Source organism: Pogona vitticeps, chromosome 2, assembly GCF_051106095.1.
Source record: "Pogona vitticeps strain Pit_001003342236 chromosome 2, PviZW2.1, whole genome shotgun sequence".
NCBI lineage: Eukaryota > Metazoa > Chordata > Lepidosauria > Squamata > Agamidae > Pogona > Pogona vitticeps.
This window is the reverse complement of record NC_135784.1, coordinates 177,124,938-177,142,812: the sequence shown is the minus strand read 5'-3', so window position 1 is coordinate 177,142,812 and position 17,875 is coordinate 177,124,938. Positions and strand designations below refer to the sequence as shown.

Here is a 17,875-nt window from a genome sequence, read left to right as displayed (position 1 = left end):
CACAGCAGTTCTTAGTCACCCTTTCAGTGCCTATCTGGCTCCTCTTTCCATGTTGTAGATATAAGAATATTAAGAAAAGACCTACTGACTCGGACTAATGGCCTGTCTAGTCCAGTATTTTGTTCCGTGACTGACCAACTGTCTATGGCAAACACAGAGGCAGAACATTAGTACAATTCTCCTACTCATACAACAAGGGGCCTTAAGAGAGATTTTGATACTGTGTGCCATAAAGCTGTCTCATGACTTGTAGCCATTTGGTTAAGTTGGTCAAGATGGCGGCGCAAGTATTTGCAGTGGCTAGGCATTCCAGAGATCGGTCCTTATTATGGACTCTACATGCTCAGGCACAAGTAACTTACAGTCGACAAGAATTATTATCTATTGGCAGAGAAGGTTGCAACTTTGAATCGAGGGTGTCAACTTACAACATCCCAGCTGAGCTTTTAACATGGCCTGCATATCGGGGGGTTACTCCCCCTGCTCTCCCTGTCAGGAAGAAAAGAACACAGAGAAAACGCAAGCAGAAAAGAGGTTGCAGGGCTGGTCTATGAGTGAGGTTAGGCAAAAATCCTCACAAGCCTGCATTGCCAAGTCTTTTTGTCTCAATGTTAGATCTCTACCCAACAAGATTGAGGAGTTGGAACTTACTATCTCCCTACAGAAAAATATTCGAGACTGTTGCGTTATGATCTTTACAGAGACATGGCTTGATTCTTCCATTCCAGGGGAGGTAATTGAACTACAAGGACACAGAGTACATCGAGCAGACAGGTCTATTGAATCTGGGAAGAGCAGAGGTGGAGGGGTTTGTGTTTACACTAACGATAATTGGAGCACAGATGTTAAAATAATGGACATTCACTGTTCTCCTGATTTGGAGTATTTGGCAGTGAAATGCCGCCCCTTTTACCTGCCTCGTGAGTTTAATGTTGTTATAATAACAGCAATATATATACCTCCTGATGCTAACACAACCACAGCTTTGAGCTGTTTGTTAACTGCTATCAGCAAACAGCAGCAGGCCTACCCAGATGGAGTGCTAGTGGTAGCAGGTGATTTCAATCAAGCCAATTTAAAGACCGTCCTCCCTAACTTTTATCAGTATGTGGACTGTCCCACTAGAGGGGAAAATACCTTGGATCAGGTATATTGTAACAACATGCATGGATATAAGACGAAGCCATTGCCTAGCTTGGGACAGCCAGATCATATATCTCTGTTTTTGATTCCATCGTACAAAACCCTTGTTAAAAGAATCAGACCATCAATTAGAGAAATACAAGTGTGGCCAGTGGATGCAACTGAGCAACTTCAAGATTGCTTTAGGAGCACTGATTGGACACTGTTTGAGGAGGACAATGTTGATACTTATGCCTCGACAGTACCGTTTTATATCAAAAGCTGCATCGATGTTATTACTACCACAAGACAAGTACGAGTGTTTTCTAACAACAAGCCTTGGCTAAATAGAGAAGTGCGCCTTTTATTAAAACCCAGAAATGCTGCTTTTCATTCTGGTGATGAACTACAGTATAGAGAGGCCAGAGCTAAACTGAAAAGGGGCATTAGGGATGCCAAAGCTATGTACAGCCAGAGAATTGAACAACACCTTGAGAGTTCTGACACTCGTCAAGTATGGCACGGCCTACGACAAATCATGGGGCAGAGTAACAAAACAGTCTGTGTAGCAGCAGTGATTTTTTGGCTGAGCAGTTAAATCAATTTTTCAGCCGTTTTGAGGTGGAAACAGGAACAACCATTATTCCAGCACCTACTGTCCATAATACATCACTAAAATCTACCATTGACAGACAACCACTAGTACTGCAGATTTCAGATGTGAGACACGCTTTCCAGAATATTAATATTCGAAAGGCAGCTGGACCAGATGGAATCATGGGACGAGTTGTTAGGGGCTGTGCTGCAGAATTAGCTGGAGTTTTTACGGATATTTTCAATCTATCCTTGTTGCAGTGTTCTGTCCCCACTTGCCTGAAGACATCTATTATAGTGCCAGTCCCGAAGCAGTCAGCTGTGGTATCTCCCAATGATTATAGACCAGTAGCTTTAACATCTGTTATTATGAAATGTTTTGAGAGATTGGTGCTGGATTACATTAAGGCTAGTCTTCCACCTTCTTTGGATCCATGGCAATTTGCATACAGGAGAAATAGATCTACTGATGATGTTGTGTCCATCGTACTCCATACTGTATTGAGCCACTTAGAACAACAGGGAACTTATGCGAGGCTGTTGTTTGTGGATTATAGCTCTGCTTTTAATACCATTCTACCAAATAGGTTGTTTTTAAAAATGATCAACCTGGGATTACCTCAGGAGATCTGCATGTGGATAAAGGATATTCTGACAGATAGGCCACAGTCAGTAAGGATGGGATCCCACCATTCTTCTACCCCGGTACTAAGTACAGGAGCTCCCCAGGGCTGCGTGCTAAGTCCCTTCCTCTATTCCCTGTACACACATGATTGCACCCCACTATACAACACCAATGCAATTATTAAATTTGTGGATGATACGACAGTGGTGGGACTCATAAATAAGAACAATGAGTCTGCTTATAGAAAGGAAGTACAAAGATTGATACTATGGTGTAAAGAAAATCATCTCACACTTAACATCAAAAAAACTAAAGAACTCATAATTGATTTTAGGAGGAAGAGAAATGTACATTTACCACTGTACATAAACGGTGAGGAAGTGGAGAGAGTTGGTAGTTTTAAATTTCTGGGTACTTACATCTCAGAGGACCTCTCATGGACTATAAATGCCAACATGCTAATAAAGAAGGCACAGAAGAGGCTGTATTTCTTGAGAATGCTCGGGAAGTTAAATTTATCACAGCATTTACTTCTGTCCTACTATCGTAGCACCATTGAGAGTGTCCTAACCTATGGCATTCTGGCATGGTTTGGGAGTAGCTCTGTAGTGGACAAAAAAGCTCTACAGAGAACCATTAAAATTGCCCAGAATATCATCGGGCTCCAGCTACCAACCCTGGATGACATCTTCACATCCCGGTGTCTGAGGAAGTCACACAGCATCCTGAGAGACTCTTTCCATCCTGCTTATAACTTTTTTGAACTGTTACCGTCTGGCAGAAGATATAGAACAATTAAGACTCGGACCACACGTTTTCTAAATAGTTTTTATCCTAGAGCTATAATTGCAATTAATAATGAGCTTAAAGACCACCAGTAGTGAATAATTAGTTGGACTGTGTTACTTGGCCTGAGGTGTAGATGTTTGTATTTTTAGTGGGGGACTTCTAGTGGGTGGGGAGTGTTTGGGGAATGTTATGTGTGTGCATGTGTCTGGTCTCTGGGTGTCTGTGAATTTCGTTGTATGGGTATACTGTGTATATACTTACAATGACAATAAATTATATTATATATTATATTATTGCCTTCAGAAATCTGTCTGTTTAATCCTTAAGTCGTATCCGACTCTTCGTGACCCCATGGACCAGAGCACGCCAGGCCCTCCTGTCTTCTACTGCCTCCCGGAGTTGGGTCAAATAGAAATCTGTCTAGTCTGCATTTAATTCAAGTTGGGGGCCATCACTACATTTTCTGGTCGCAGAGTCTAAATTTTAACTAGGCACTGTGTGAAGAAGTGCTTCTGTTAACCTCTATTCTATCACCAAGGTAAACTGGAAGGCCCTACGTTCTAGTGTTATTAGAAGGAGAAAAGTTCTAACAGTTATGGATTTTTGTAAGCCACTCTGAGATTGTTATTATTACACTATGTTTACTCAAATGTTAATGTAACATTATTATGTAACACTGCATTATAATAGTAATATAACATTAGTAGATTAGGCATCCTTCAGTCTCGAGATCCTATGGTAACGTGCTCTGTATGGCACTGTTCCCCAACCTTTTTCGGACCGCGGACTGGTTGAGGGGTACGGACTCCATGCGTGGACCGGTTGGGAGCGGGGGCATCCCCGCAGCCCTGGGTGGGTGTGTCACGCTCGCAGGTTGGCATGTCGAGTCTGTGTGCATGAGTGACACGCCCCTCACGCTCATGCGGGACACGCTTGCCTCTTGGGTGAGCTGGGGGGAGGCAGGCTCACAAAGGAGAGCAGGCGGGCTGTCAGGGTTGCGCGAAGCCCTCCTCGCCTTGCCCCATCGCCTTGCACTCCTGGCCGGTTGCAACAAGGAAGTCGCTAGTGGCCCATCGCCCGGTGCTGCTCAGGGCTGCCGCCGCCACTGGTGCTGCTCCTTCTGCTGCTGTGGCAGCTTGCCTTCTCCTCCTCCCCCTCCGCTTCCAGTGGGCAGGCATTTAACCTTCCTTCCCTGCAGAGGAAGCCCTTTTGCTCACCCAGGGATTGAAAAGGAACCTCCTCCGCGTTCCTTGGTTTCAGCAACCCAGGCGTGGAGAAGGGGTAGCTGAGTGTCCAGCCACAACCATCTGCTGGAGCAGGCGGGGAGCAGGTTTCAAGCAAGCATGGAATTGACTCCCCGTGCACACTCCCCCTCCCTCTCTCAGGCAGGCCAGCGGAATGCACCCTGCAATCAAACTGCCACTTGGACCACGCAAGGGACCCCGCGGCTGGAGGCAGAGCCTGGGAAATTCAAAGCACTCCCCCACCGGGCTCCTGCTTCCTGCTGCCGTGTCTCTCCATGCTGCTGGCTTTCCAGCCTGCTCTGGGAGACCGCACTGCCGTTTGCACAGGTTCACACGCACGCAGTCCCAAAAACCTTTGTGATGGTGAGTGCGTGCGGGGGGGGGGAGGTCTGTCTTGGCGGCCCGGTTGGCCTTAAGACACAGACCGGTAATGGGCCGCGGACTGGGGGTTGATGACCTCTGCTGTATGGAGGACTTGGAACAGCTTCTAGTGTGGCTGAGAAGGCCAATTCGAGAGTGACAATCCCTTCCACACTGAAGACAAATATAATCTGTTCCCTGTCCAGCTTCCTGATTTTGCTGGTTTCGGGACTGCCTATTTGTCTCGGCCTGCTGGACAAGGGTCTCTTCAAAATAGGAGAGGCCATGAAGTACCGCCTACCTCCAGGCTGAACACTCGGATATCAAGGTTTCCCATCTGTTGAGGTCCAGTCCTAATTCCTTCAGATCCTGCTTGCAGATATCTTTGTATCGCAGCTGTGGTCTCCCTCTGGGGCACTTTCCCTGCAATAATTCTTTTGGAATTTGACCATTAGCCATTCTCATGACATGCCCGAGCCAATGTAGATTTCACTGTTTCAGTAATGTATACATGCTAAGAATTCTAGCTCATTCTAGGACTGCTCAATTTGGAACTTTGTCCTGCGAGGTGATACCAAAAATACGCTGGAGACAACACATATGGAACGTGTTCAGGTTCCTCTCCTGCCATGCACAAAGGGTCCAGGACTCACTGCAGTACAGGAGTGCTCTATAGACCTGGATCTTGGTATATGCTGTCAGCTTTTTGTTAAGTCATACTCTCTTTGTGTGTCCAGAGAACATAGTAGCTGCTTTGCCAGTGCGTTTATCCAGCTCAACATCTAGGGAGAGAATGTCAGAGATCGTTGAGGCAAGGTACACAAAGTCATGAACAACCTCCAATTCTTGTGTGGAGATGGTAACAGAGGGAGGTGAGTCCACGTCCTGACATGTGTTTTCTTCAGGCTGATTGTTAGTCCAAAGTCTTGGCAAGCCTTGCTAAAACGATTCATGAGTTGTTGGAGGTCTTCAGCAGAATGGGCAACTACAGCTGCATCATCGGCGAAGAGGAAGTCCCACAGTCATTTCAGCTGGACTTTGGTTTATATCTTATAAACCCTAATTCCTTAAATTTTAGATATAATGACATTAGCTTAGAGTGCTTGTTCTTGTGTAGCGAATATGTTTCTTTCTTTATAGTCCCCAGTTTTATACATGCCTGAGCTAAATTATAATGTTTTCCATCAATATTTCTCAGATATCGTCTATGCAGTGGTTTGTTTTTAAATTGTTGTTTCTTATATTTAGCCTTTGTTTCTGTTATTTTCAGGATGTTTTCCATTTTCACCACTTTAAGTAATTTTTCTCTACTTCTATTAATATAATAATTTAGGCTTCTTTTTTTACTACCTGTTATATTTGTAGTAACCCACATCATCATCATTCCTTAGCATTACTGGTGCATGGGGGTGTGCTAAAGGGTTAAGCTTAAACATTAGGAGTCAAGTCCTAAAAATGTACAGATGAGATAATGTATTTGCAAAATCAGTTTTTTAAATTTCAGTAAGCATTTTTGTTCCAGGCTGTGGAGCCAGAGGTTGGGAGTGTGCCTCCAGGGAGATGAGTCACCCTGTGTGGCCTTTAGTGCTACCAGTCAGATGTCTGGATAGGGAACTTAAAGCCACATAGAGCCACAAAGGGCTCAGAGAATCTCCCTAAAAAAAGAATGAATAGGTTCTTCTCCCCATTGGGGCAGCCCCTCAGTTTTGGCAGGAAATGACAAAGGAGTTGTTTTGATAACTTTCAAACTCTCTTCTTTATTTACACCTACATCCACCAGCACATCACTTGTGGGATCAAAACCTTTCAACTCCGGCAACAAGCCGCAACTATCAGAAACGAAACTTTTCTCATAGTCCCAAGGACTCAGCGGCGGGACCCCCCAAGCCATTCCTGATGTTTTGGTCTCTGGAGAGGGGTGCTCCGCAGTGCACAAATTGTCCCACAGCATGTGTGCCGCACCCACCCTCTCTCATCAGGTTTGTCATGGAACGGATTATGCGAGACCGCCGACTCACACTGTAGCTCTAATTCGCAGGGCGCAATGATCACTGTCCATTCTCTGGTCACATAACGGGCTGGTATCTCTTTCTCTGTCTCTGGTCTGGTAGAAGTCCTCCCACCTGGAGGTTTGGAAAGTCTCTCACAAGGCTCTGTGTTCGAATTTTCTTGAACACCTTCTTGCGTTCCTCTTGTCTCTTTCTCTCATAATCTGCCACTACACTACTAAACCATCTCACTCCCTCTTCATTTATATCCTCCTCCCAAACCAACACTTCTTGCTCCGCCCATTCCCCTTCTATCAACTCCTGTCAAACATACCTCTTTATTTCCCACTCTTTCATCTGATTCTGCTTCTCCCGCCTTTTCTTTAACTGTCATTTTGTTTGTGTGAGGCTCTTATTTGTCTTTTACCCATGTTCTCCACAGCTAGGGATGGCACACTTAAGCTCTCCGTTCCTTCACACTGGACCCATAATTTCTGTATCGTAGTCTGTAGGCACAGATGGTGTCTATGATTGGACAGAAGCTTGGAGATGATCTTGCATCAAAATAATGTGGGTCCATGAGGATCTATGCTACAGATACATGTTTTTGCTCCACTGCAGTAGCAGGCTCTGAAGGACCCATGATCTCTATGTTGTAGTCTGTGGGTACAAATGGGACTTACTTTTTGGCAGTGGTTTACAGGTGATCCTATGTGAAAATCATGGTGTTCCATGAAGATCTGTGCCTCAGATCCATGTTTTTGCACCACTGGAAAGCTATGAGTTGGGAGACCCATGATTTCCATGTTGCAGTTTGTGAACACAGATGGTGCCTATAGGATTAGGCATCCTTCAGTCTTGAAAGACTATGGTAACGTGCTCTGTATGGAGGACTTGGAACACCGTGTAGTGTGGCTGAGGCCACACTGAAGACAGATCCAATCTGTCCTCTGTCCAGCTCCCTAATTTAGTTGCTTTCGTGACTGCCTCTTTGCCTTGGCCTGCTGGACAAGGGTATCTTCAAATTGGGAAAGGCCATGATGCAATGCCTGCCTCCAGGCTGAACGCTCAGATGTTAGGTTTTCCCATTAGTTGAGGTAAGGACAGTGATTTGGAGAGGATCTTACAGAAAATCATGTGGATCCATAGTAATTGTGATGTCCACCCTCGTGCCCCTTTCTTGACCGTCAAGACTCAGAGCACATGAAGGCAAACAATCCCCTCCTTTTATACTGTTGCCATCAGATGATCAATAAATCACCATTACTTCAGGAAGATGAAGATTCAGGTCCACACTTCAAAGTATTTTAAATACAGTGGTGCCTCGCTTGACGAGGATAATCCGTTCCAGCGAAATTGCTGTAGAGCGAAATCCTCATCAACTGAAAAAAGCCCATTGGAATGCATTGAAAACCGGTTCAATGCGTTCCAATGGGCGAAATACCTTAGCGTCCAGCGAAGATCCTCCATAGGGCGGCCATTTTCCAATGCCTGTGCAGCAAAAAATCCGTCCTGAACACAGCGGGGAGCCATTCTGAACAGCTGCTGGCCATTTTGAAAACCCGACGATCAGCTGTTTTGATCATTGTAATGCGAAGAATCGGTTCCTGAAGCAGGGAACCGATCGTCACAAAGCGGATATTGCCCATTAAAACATTGTTTTGCGATTGCAAAAACATAGTCGTGAAGCAGATTCATCGTCAAGCGAGGTAATCGTTAAGTGGGGCACCACTGTATAACTTTTGTTTATTGATTACAGTAATTGATAGTGATTAATGAATATCTTCTTTAGGTAAATTTATTATTAACAACAACCTTCTATTTGATAATACACTCCTAACTTTAATCACACCTCAGAATTCCTCAAACTCCACACTCTTATCTACTTCTCTCCCTCCCACTCTACTCATACTCTCCGACTCTTATAGCATCTCTCTCGGCTCCGCCTCTCAGCAATATGAATATGCATGAACAATTACATAACAAAACATGGACCATTGACCTAATAAAGGGGAACACGACAGTAATCTGTGCCTCATAACCTAATTTTTGCACCAATGCAAAGCCATGAAGTGAACCCAATTTCTGTGGTGTAGTCTGTGGGTATATATGAGATCTATGATTCGATGGGGATTTGGCGAGGATACCATATAAACACCATATGAAATAATGAGGATCCATTCTTGATTTCATGGACCCGCCTTTTACCTGCTTCCCCTTCAGTCCTTTTTAAGGAGAAAGGCAGGGAAAATAATAGACTACCCACAAGACTTCGTTTCAAAATATGACTACGCGGTTTTTGCCTTCGAGGTTTTCGCTTGTTCCAGACTAGACGAGGCGCTTTCGGCAGGCGCAGCTTTTCTGCTCCCTACGTGACCGACTGTGCCTGCCAAAATCCCCGTGGTTCCCCCCCCCCCCCAGAGTGGTTGGAAAGTGTCAACAGCAACCGTTCCCGCCTCGGTGGGGCGACGTTATAACTGCTGCGTGAGGAAACAAGGCTCACAGGTCCTTTAACAATGGTTTGCTGACGCGGTGGGAGACAAACGTCTCTCCGCCTCTCTTTTCCCTCAGAGACGCAAAAGGCGGGAATAAAAGAGCCGTTAAACGAAGAAACGCTCTAGCTCCGCCGCTCACGAACCCCCCCCAAGAAAACGAGGGAAGCGTCTGCCCAGAAGAGCATGCGCACAAGGGAAGTAGTAGCCGCCGGGCGGAAGAGCGGGCGCAGGCGCAAACGCAAGAGTGGCGCGTAGTTGAATGCTAGCGGAGGTAAGAGGGGTTTGGGGGAAGGTGGTGGGTCAGAGATGGAACAAGGGGGTGAAAGGTTGGCTTTTGCTCCTTCCAGCACTGCCTTAGTAGGGTTTTCAGAAGTGAGAGGATTCGAGCTGAATTTCCTGGTAGAGATGCAACTGGTACTTGTCTGCTTATCGCAACGCGGTGCCTGTTGGATACTTAATTTTTCCCTAATCAAAGAAAGACGTTGGAGTGCACCCAGAAATGAGAGGAAACAAACAAACATCAGGTTTTGGACAAGTTTCTTTTTTTGCAGTACGGCTCCAAAAATCACGTCCTGGCCATGTTAGCCGGGTAGCGGTGGCTGTTCCAGAAGTTACAAAAGGATCAAGTAATGTTTCCAGATTTTGCTTGCGATAGCCTGACCTGCACACATCCCACCAAATGGGCGGGTTATTGTACTTGGTTCTCAGACAAGACCTGCTCCTGGATGGACATGGGCCTGAAAACAGCTCTTTGAGCTGAGTCCTGTTTGTATTGCAGCAGGAAGGTGAGAATTTGAGAAGTTGGGATGCTGGTTGTAAATGTAGCTCTGGGGTCAGGCTCTCTGCTTTAGAATTTGTCAGGACTTGGAAGAACCCAGTTGGCTAGCTGTGGAAGTAGCAAGGGTTTAAGGAGACAGTGGTGCATGTTGCTTTTCCAGTAGTACTGTAACCTCTTTTTTTTCTGCTGCTGTTTGTAGATAATATCTCCAAACTATGTCTCACAATAGGCGGAATAGCAAAGGAGCTGGCCCTTCTCAAGTAGGTATATTTCTTTATTTTATATTTTAATACGTTATGTAGTTTATCTTGTTCCTGGAAATAAGTATTGTTGTTATGTGCTATTAAGTTGGAACGGACTTATAGGAACCCTAATAGGACTTTCTAATAGGACTTAGACCCTTAAGGGTTGCTATAGTACATTGGTTCCGACTTGATAGCACATAATTATAGGAATTTCAAGGATAATTAAATATTTGAAACATTTATTAGTTCCACTCTTGCAGTGAGTTTTTATGGCTGAGCAGGGATTCAAACACAGGCCTCCTGAGTCCTAGTCCATCACTCTATCCAATACAGCATACTGAATATTTCGCAAATAAGGGTGTTGTTGTTTAGTCGTTAAGTCGTGTCTGACTCTTCGCGACCCCATAAACCAGAGCACGCCAGGCCCTCCTGTCTTCCACTGCCTCCCGGAGTTTGGGCAAATTCATATTGCTCACTTCAATGTTACTGTCCAACCATCTCGTCCTCTGTCGTCCCCTTCTCCTCTTGCCTTCACACTTTCCTAACATCAGGGTCTTTTCCAGGGAGTCCTGTCTTATCATGAGATGTCCAAAGTACTGGAGCCTCAGCTTCAGGATCTGTCTTTTCAGTGAGCACTCAGGGTTGATTTTCTTCAGAATGGATAGGTTTGATCTCTTTGCAGTCCAGAGGACTCACAAGAGTCTCCTCCAGCACCACAATTCAAAAGCATCAATTCTTCGGCGTTCAGTTTTCTTTATGGTCCAGCTCTCACTTCCATACATCGCTACTGGACAAACCAGTACTATGGACTATGCGGACCTTTGTCAGCAAGGTGATGTCTCTGCTTTTTAAGATGCTGTCGATGTTTATCATCACTTTCCTCCCAAGAAGCAGGGATCTTATAATTTGGTGGCTGCCGTCACCATCTGCAGTGATCATGGAGCCCAAGAAAGTAAAATCTGTCACTGCCTCAATATCTTCCCCTTCTATTTGCCAGAAGGTGATGGGACCAGTGGCCATGATCTTAGTTTTGCTGATGTTGAGCTTCAGACCATTTTTTGCACTCTTTCACCCTCATTAAGAGGTTATTTACTGTATTTTTTGCACCATAAGACTCACTTTTTTCCCACAAAACAGGGGGGTGGAAAGTCTGTGCATCTTATGGAGCGAAGAAAACAGATTATATTTTCCTGTTTTCTTCTCCTAAAAAATCGGTGCGTCTTATGGAAAGGTGCGTCTTATAGAGCGAAAGTAATTCCTCCTCACTTTCTGCCATCAGAGTGGTATCATCTGCATATCTGACATTAGTGATACAGTGGTGCCTCTCTAGATAATCCCTTCCACTAAAATCGCTGTTTAGCGAAATCATTGTCTAGCGAAAAGCATTTCCCCATTGGAATGCATTGAAGGCTGCTTAATGCATTCCAATGAGGAAGAATTGTCGTTGTCTAGCGAAGATCGGCCATAGGAAAGCTGCTTTGCGAACTGCCGATCAGCTGTTTAAATCGCTGTCTTGCGAAGCTTAGGTCCCGAAAACACCTGTTTTGCGAGCGCGGAGGGAGCTGTTAAAATCGTCATCTAGAGAAAATCAATTTGCGAAGCAGGGACCAAACATTGTCCAGTGAAATTCCCCCCATAGGAACCACTGTTTTGTGAATCACTAGAGCTATCGCAAAAATAGTGAAAAAACTGTCATGCGGGGTAACTGTCTAGCGAGGCACCACTGTATTTCTTCCGGCAATCTTAATTTTGGTATGGGATTCCTCCACTCTGGCCTTTCGCATGATGTATTCTGCATATAAGTTAAATAAGCAGGGAGATATACAGCCTTGTTGTACTCCTTTCCCAATTTTGAACCAGTCGGTTGTTCCCTATCCAGTTCTAACTGTTGCTTCTTGTCCCACATATAGATTTCTCATGAGATATATAAGGTGATCAGGCATTGCCATTTCTTTAAGAACTTGCCATAGTTTGCTGTGGTCCACACAGTCAAAGGCTTTTGCATAGTCAATGAAGCAGAAATAGATATTTTTCTGAAACTGTCTGGCTTTCTCCATAATCCAGCGCATGTTAGCAATTCGGTCTCTAGTTCCTCTGCCTGACTAGCCCAGTTGTTTTCCTGCCTTGGATTCGTATTGAAATCATTCTATCATTTTTGAGATTGTATCCCCAGTACAGCTTTTCCCAGTCTTTTGTTGACTATGAGGGCTACTCCATTTCTTCTATGAGATTCTTGCCCACAATAGTAGATATGATAATCATCTGAAGTCAATTTGCCCATTCCTGTCCATTTTAGTTCACTGACGCCAAGGATGTCAAAAGAGTAGGTGACAGCAAATGGGTATCAAATTACTTTGAAGTAAATATTTTCAGAGGGGATTACTGCCAGGTGAAACTGAATAGGATGAGCTGCTATGGTAACGAGTAGCTTAAATTAGGGCTAGCTAATTTAGCCATTAGGGCTAGCTAATTTGGCGACAGAGGATGAGATGGTTGGACAGTGTTATCGAAGCTACCAACATGAATTTCACCCAACTCCGGGAGGCAGTAGAAGACAGGAGGGCCTGGTGTGCTCTGGTCCATGGGGTGATAAAGAGTCAGACGCGATTAAACAACAACAAATTTGGCCATGATGGACTAGTGGGGTATTATAGGAGCAGGAGCGTGTATTGGGTGGGTTAAACTTTCCCCATCACTGAATTAAATAGAGAATGCAGCCCTCTATGTACCTGGTTTTAAATTCATCACTTTCTCAGCTGGCAGGTGAGTGTAGATCATAGAGATGGATCTCAAAACCATGTTTTCTGATTCTTCCTTTTGCTTCTTCCCCAGGAACAGCCCATGGATGTAGATGAAGAATACACATTGACTCAAACACAGACACCTAGCCAGGTGCAACACGACCTGGAGCGGCGGCCCCAGAATGAAGTGGAACAAAAAGTAAGAGAGCTTGTGCTCTTTGAGACCATCCTGTCATGGCTGGTGATAGTTAGGGTTTTGTGTGCTTGAAAAGAAAAGACACCCCGCCGCCTCACACAAGTCTCAAGCATTTTTAATGCTGAGAAAAACACACCTTTCTTCAGTTATGAGAGGTGTGAGGCATTTTCAAACATTTTTTGCTCCTCTAAAGCTATAAAATAAGTATTTTAATTTTTATAGTTTTGAAAACTGAGATTCTGAGGAAGCCGTGTTCTGTGCAGGACTCAATGTAAACACAGTTCTGTCTATAATCTATGTTGTGTGATGCCTGTAGGTGAATGAGCTGGTGCAGTTTCTACTGGTCAAAGACCAGAAGAAGATCCCTATTAAGAGAGCAGGTAAGAGGACAATTGTTTTATTTTTATTTTTTCTTTTTGTTTTGCCCCAGTGAGAGCCAAATTCTGTTTCCAGAGTTATTTCAACCGGGTAGATTCCCACCATACAAATTCAGCTCCCAAACTACAGTTTCTCAAAGACATTGGGACCTTTTGAGAGGGGCTTCGTGATTCCGTTGGGGAATGGAGGGGTTAAAAAGGCATAGCCAGGAAATGAGTTAGTCATGGGAGGAGGATAGGTTACCTTCTTTTTTGCCATAATCATTACGTGTCACTGTTTCTGATCCCTTACTAAACGTAATTCACATAAATCCAAGTTTTTTTAGCCACAGGTATTAAGAAGTTGCCTTAAGCCAAGCAGCTGTACCTTTCATTACTCACTATAATTCTTTTGAGTTCAGAAGACTTTCTGTAGTGTTTCGTTCTCTATGCGGTGCCTGTGGGTACTCTGTATAATTACCTCTGATCAACAGCTCTCTTGGGCATCTTACAGATATTCTAAAGCATGTAATCAAAGACTACAAAGATGTATTTCCTGAAATCCTCAAACGTGCCAACAAGACTCTTCAACAGGTGAGGAGATAATCTGTTAATGGTTCGGGGAAAGCATTAGAATTTTGTTTTAATTTCCTCAGGATTTTTCCACGAGGTTAAGCTCAAGCCTGATGGTGCATATATTACAGAAATACATGGTGAGGCCAAAACATAGACAATTCCTTGCCAGCTGTGGGAAAGCCAGAAACCGGGCCAAGAATGTTTATCCTGTGACCAGTGTAACTGTCATGCTCTAGCTTGATGTAAAGGAGGAGGCATAGCTATTTTTGCATAAATTGTCCATAAAGATCTCCTGCGTATGTTTACTTCTGATCATTTCACATAGTTGGGGATGCCATTTTGCAACAAGTAAAAAATCCATACTCGGCAATCCAGATATTGTGAATTCACCAGAAAGATAATTACGCCAAGGACAGAAGTGATTTGGTTTTTTAAAACAATGAGTTACAATTGTTGAGGTAGGATGGAAGGCCTCTTGTCCTGAATGTATTCATTCTGCTTTCTCAGGTATTTGGACTAGAAGTGGTCGAAATTGACCCAAAGCTTCACACGTACATCCTGATCAGTAAATTGCTGCCCTTGGAAGGAGAGATTATGAATGAGTAAGAAGATGAGAGGAGGTGGTTTATGCTAGTTCTGTAATGGCAATCCTAGCTAAGATTGGAATGAAGTCTTGCACAAAGAATATCCAGAATCTCTCCAGCTCAGTAAACGTAGTATGAGAAATGTCAGTTTTCACAACCAAAAAGCTAAAGGTTGTTTTTGTCACATTGCTCATCTGAGGTACTAATTAAAATTCAGAATGATGAGATTGTCTATATCATTGCAAACCTGGGAGGAAAGCTCAGCTTTGTCCATGTTATGCTGGGCTTTGAAGAAGCTCCATTTCTTCATCTGAGAGTGCACTTTCTCAGTACATAAGGACAGAGAGGAGGTGTGACAGTGATTGTTCCCCACTCCTTTTCTACTGATAGAGGGCCAGGGTTGTGATAGTCACAACATTTAGCTAGTTATCAAGACCAGTCAGATCAGTTTTTTGGCTGCAGCCATAATTTTAGTCAAATTAGCCCTGAACTCTTGGTTAGGAGGTGCACGTGTTTGATTGCGCTTGAACATTAGGCTCATCAGTACAGAAATCTTGCTCCTCGTATTTACCATCTTCTTCCTTTTCCATATTTAGAAGAACTAAGGTACTGTAAGAGACAAATATAAGGCCAGCCCCCACCCACCAACAGAGGGTCATTGGCCCAGAACACTGGTTTTCTCTGTTTTATTTGGGGACAGAGATAGGTGTTTCTGAACACACAAAACCCAACTGCTTGTGTGATTCTCCAGCCCTAGCCCTGTTTCTTCCTTGCGTGATGCATGTTAACAGAAATCTAAACTGTTAATTCTAATGTTCAGAGCAGCTGTTTGGTTTAGACCTTGCTTCTCACTTCATGTGGGCTTCTGTTACATTGTAAGACCCACTAGTGTTCATGTCCAAATGAGGGGGTTAATTCCATTCTTGTCTTGACAGGGATGAAAACACCCCTAAGATGGGCCTTCTTATAATCATTCTTAGCCTTATCTTCATGAGGGGCAGTGTGATCAAAGAATGTAAGCTTCATTTTCACTGTTTTTATTCAATTTCTTTGCTTGCTTCACTTGCCTGCCCTTATCTTTTTCTTTCCCTCCATCTAGCCGCTGTTTGGGAGATGCTGAGAAGACTGCGAATTGAATCCTCTGGGTATGATTGGGTGGGCAGAGTGGCCTGGGTGGGGTAACAACTGTCTGAGCCACAGACCTAATCCCTTCATTGGGCTTGGTGAAATTTTACTGGGTGAAATTGGGGAAAGAAATATCTCCTTGTTACTGTGATACTGTGTACCCTGACAGTCCTGTTCTTTTCTTTTTTGAAGGGAGAAGCACAAGATCTTTGGTGATGTAAAGAAATTAGTGACAGAAGAATTTGTTAGGCAAAAGTGAGTTGGGATTGCAAAGCCCTCTACATCTGAATGGTAGATCTGGACTAGGCAAAGGTCGCCTTCCAGATGTTGAACGGCAACGGCTGTTGGCTTTAGCTAGCATTTTAAGAATGGAGTTGTAATTAAAATGTGATGTACTGGGAAACAGTTATTTCCCCTTTTTCTTTTGCTGTCTTCAAGAGCTGAAACCATCTGAAGCTTTATTGGTTTTTTTTCTAGTATAGAAGTGAAAACTGAGATTTGTCTCCTGTGAAGAGCTAAACTCTGGATCTGCATAGAATTGTTACAGTGACTGGTTGCAGGTGTTCCTTGTACACTCTATGTCACTCGCCAATTAAAATCCCTGGTATGCGCTACAATCAGGGCTGTGAATGTTTATAATGTACTGAAAACTCACAGATTTGCAATCCCTGAGCATACAGAGTTTGTTCCCTGTCTTTGGGCATGCCAGGCAGCTGCCAAGTGGAATATAGATGTTTTGAGAATGTAACCTTTCACTTCTGTTCTCCTGAATAGGGGAGAGATTTTTCTTATAAAGGATTGTGGCAGTGGTCCTCTTTCTTCCTTTCTAGATACTTGGAATATACTCGTCTCCCCCACACAGACCCACCAGAGTTTGAATTCAGATGGGGACCACGGGCTATGAAAGAGACTTCCAAGAAGCAGATCCTCCAGTTTGTATCTAAGGTATTGGTGACTTGGCCACTAGCCACTGACAGCAGAAGGAAGGATTTGAGTTTGACGTGCCAGAGGCTTTTCCCATCAAGCGGCCGAAATGCCTGTCAGTGCTTACCGTGGGGGCTCTACCAAAGATTCTAGGCAGGGCTTTATCTGTATATTCCAATGAGGGGTGGGGCGGATATATGTGCACTGAATGACTGGGACCATCACTAATTTAGCTTCTGAAATTTTCCTACATATCATCTGAATGTATTTAGGCATTTAGCAACTTTTTTATAAAAATATCAAGGAGAGTCTTAGGATGTTAAATTGTAAAAAAAGCTAGCGGTTCCTATACTGCTGTGGTAGCAACACACACATGTAGCTTGGGTCTTGTGCCTTGGTTTTCTCCTCTCATTTCTATTAGATTGGCAGCTTCCCAGCAGGCACCACTAAGAGGCTGGTGTATTGTATACATTTCCATTCAGTGTTTTCGTAACTGGACTCATCGCATTTCATTTTGTCTTCCTTAGATACAGAACAAGAACCCTAAAACTTGGATGAGCCAGTTCAATGAAGCTGAAGCAGAGGCCAGGGAGGCGGGCAGAACCTAGCCGTCATGATGTTGGACACACAGGAGCAATCAACCCAAGTCCTCTTCGGTCCTAAGAACTACAGGGTCTAACTACAACCCTCCTGGGCCACATATGGCTGCTGCGGGAGAGGTGCCTTGAGTTACATTTGGTAGGAGCTATGCACCACCACGTATGGTACATTTTCCTAACCTTCTGTCTCTTCCTATGAACGAAACTTTGACCTGCCATGTAGTTTACTGTAGTCATGTTTTTTTCTGGATGCTTTGAAACTGATGTGGAGAAGACACAAAATTGTTAGGTATTTAACTGTTTCTGCAGTACAGATGATACGTGTTGACAAAAAAAAGCGCAATTAAAACAATATAAAGTAATTATGCTTAGAAACAACCTCTTGGCTTTGTCCAGACTATAGATTTCATCTTGTTTCATATAGTGAGAATGGATTTTTCTTTGGTGGACAGTCTAGACAAGGGTTCCAGACCTCCACCTGAAGCAGGCTGGCTAATACCACGGTTATTTTTGGCAGAGCGGTGCTTGTACTAG

The 17,875-nt window shown here is 44.0% G+C and overlaps 1 protein-coding gene across 3 annotated transcripts; it reads left to right on the top strand.

Moving 5' to 3' along the window:
* The first annotated feature begins 9,359 nt into the window (after positions 1-9,359).
* Positions 9,360-17,719, top strand: LOC110078621 (non-structural maintenance of chromosomes element 3 homolog). Of its 3 annotated transcripts, XM_078386511.1 has the most exons (12): positions 9,447-9,488; positions 9,769-10,002; positions 10,195-10,255; positions 13,073-13,180; positions 13,494-13,557; positions 14,048-14,127; positions 14,617-14,711; positions 15,629-15,708; positions 15,793-15,838; positions 16,011-16,073; positions 16,649-16,763; positions 17,270-17,719. In XM_078386511.1, exons 3-12 carry the CDS (start codon positions 10,211-10,213, stop codon positions 17,348-17,350), a joined length of 777 nt encoding a protein of 258 aa, XP_078242637.1. In that variant the 5' UTR covers positions 9,447-9,488; positions 9,769-10,002; positions 10,195-10,210; the 3' UTR covers positions 17,351-17,719. The 3 variants fall into 3 exon arrangements, with proteins under 3 accessions (XP_020648624.3, XP_020648627.3, XP_078242637.1); XM_020792965.3 differs by lacking the exon at positions 9,769-10,002 and having other exon boundaries at positions 9,360-9,488; XM_020792968.3 differs by lacking the exon at positions 9,769-10,002 and having other exon boundaries at positions 9,443-9,488; positions 10,195-10,259.
* Positions 17,720-17,875: the final 156 nt, after the last annotated feature.

Coding starts and splice junctions, on each gene's coding strand:
- LOC110078621 (XM_020792965.3), top strand. CDS start 10,211: ATGTCTCACAATAGGCGGAATAGCAAAGGAGCTGGCCCTTCTCAA. Junction 13,181..13,493: donor AGAATGAAGTGGAACAAAAA/GTAAGAGAGCTT, acceptor TGATGCCTGTAG/GTGAATGAGCTGGTGCAGTT. Junction 14,712..15,628: donor GAAGGAGAGATTATGAATGA/GTAAGAAGATGA, acceptor TTGTCTTGACAG/GGATGAAAACACCCCTAAGA.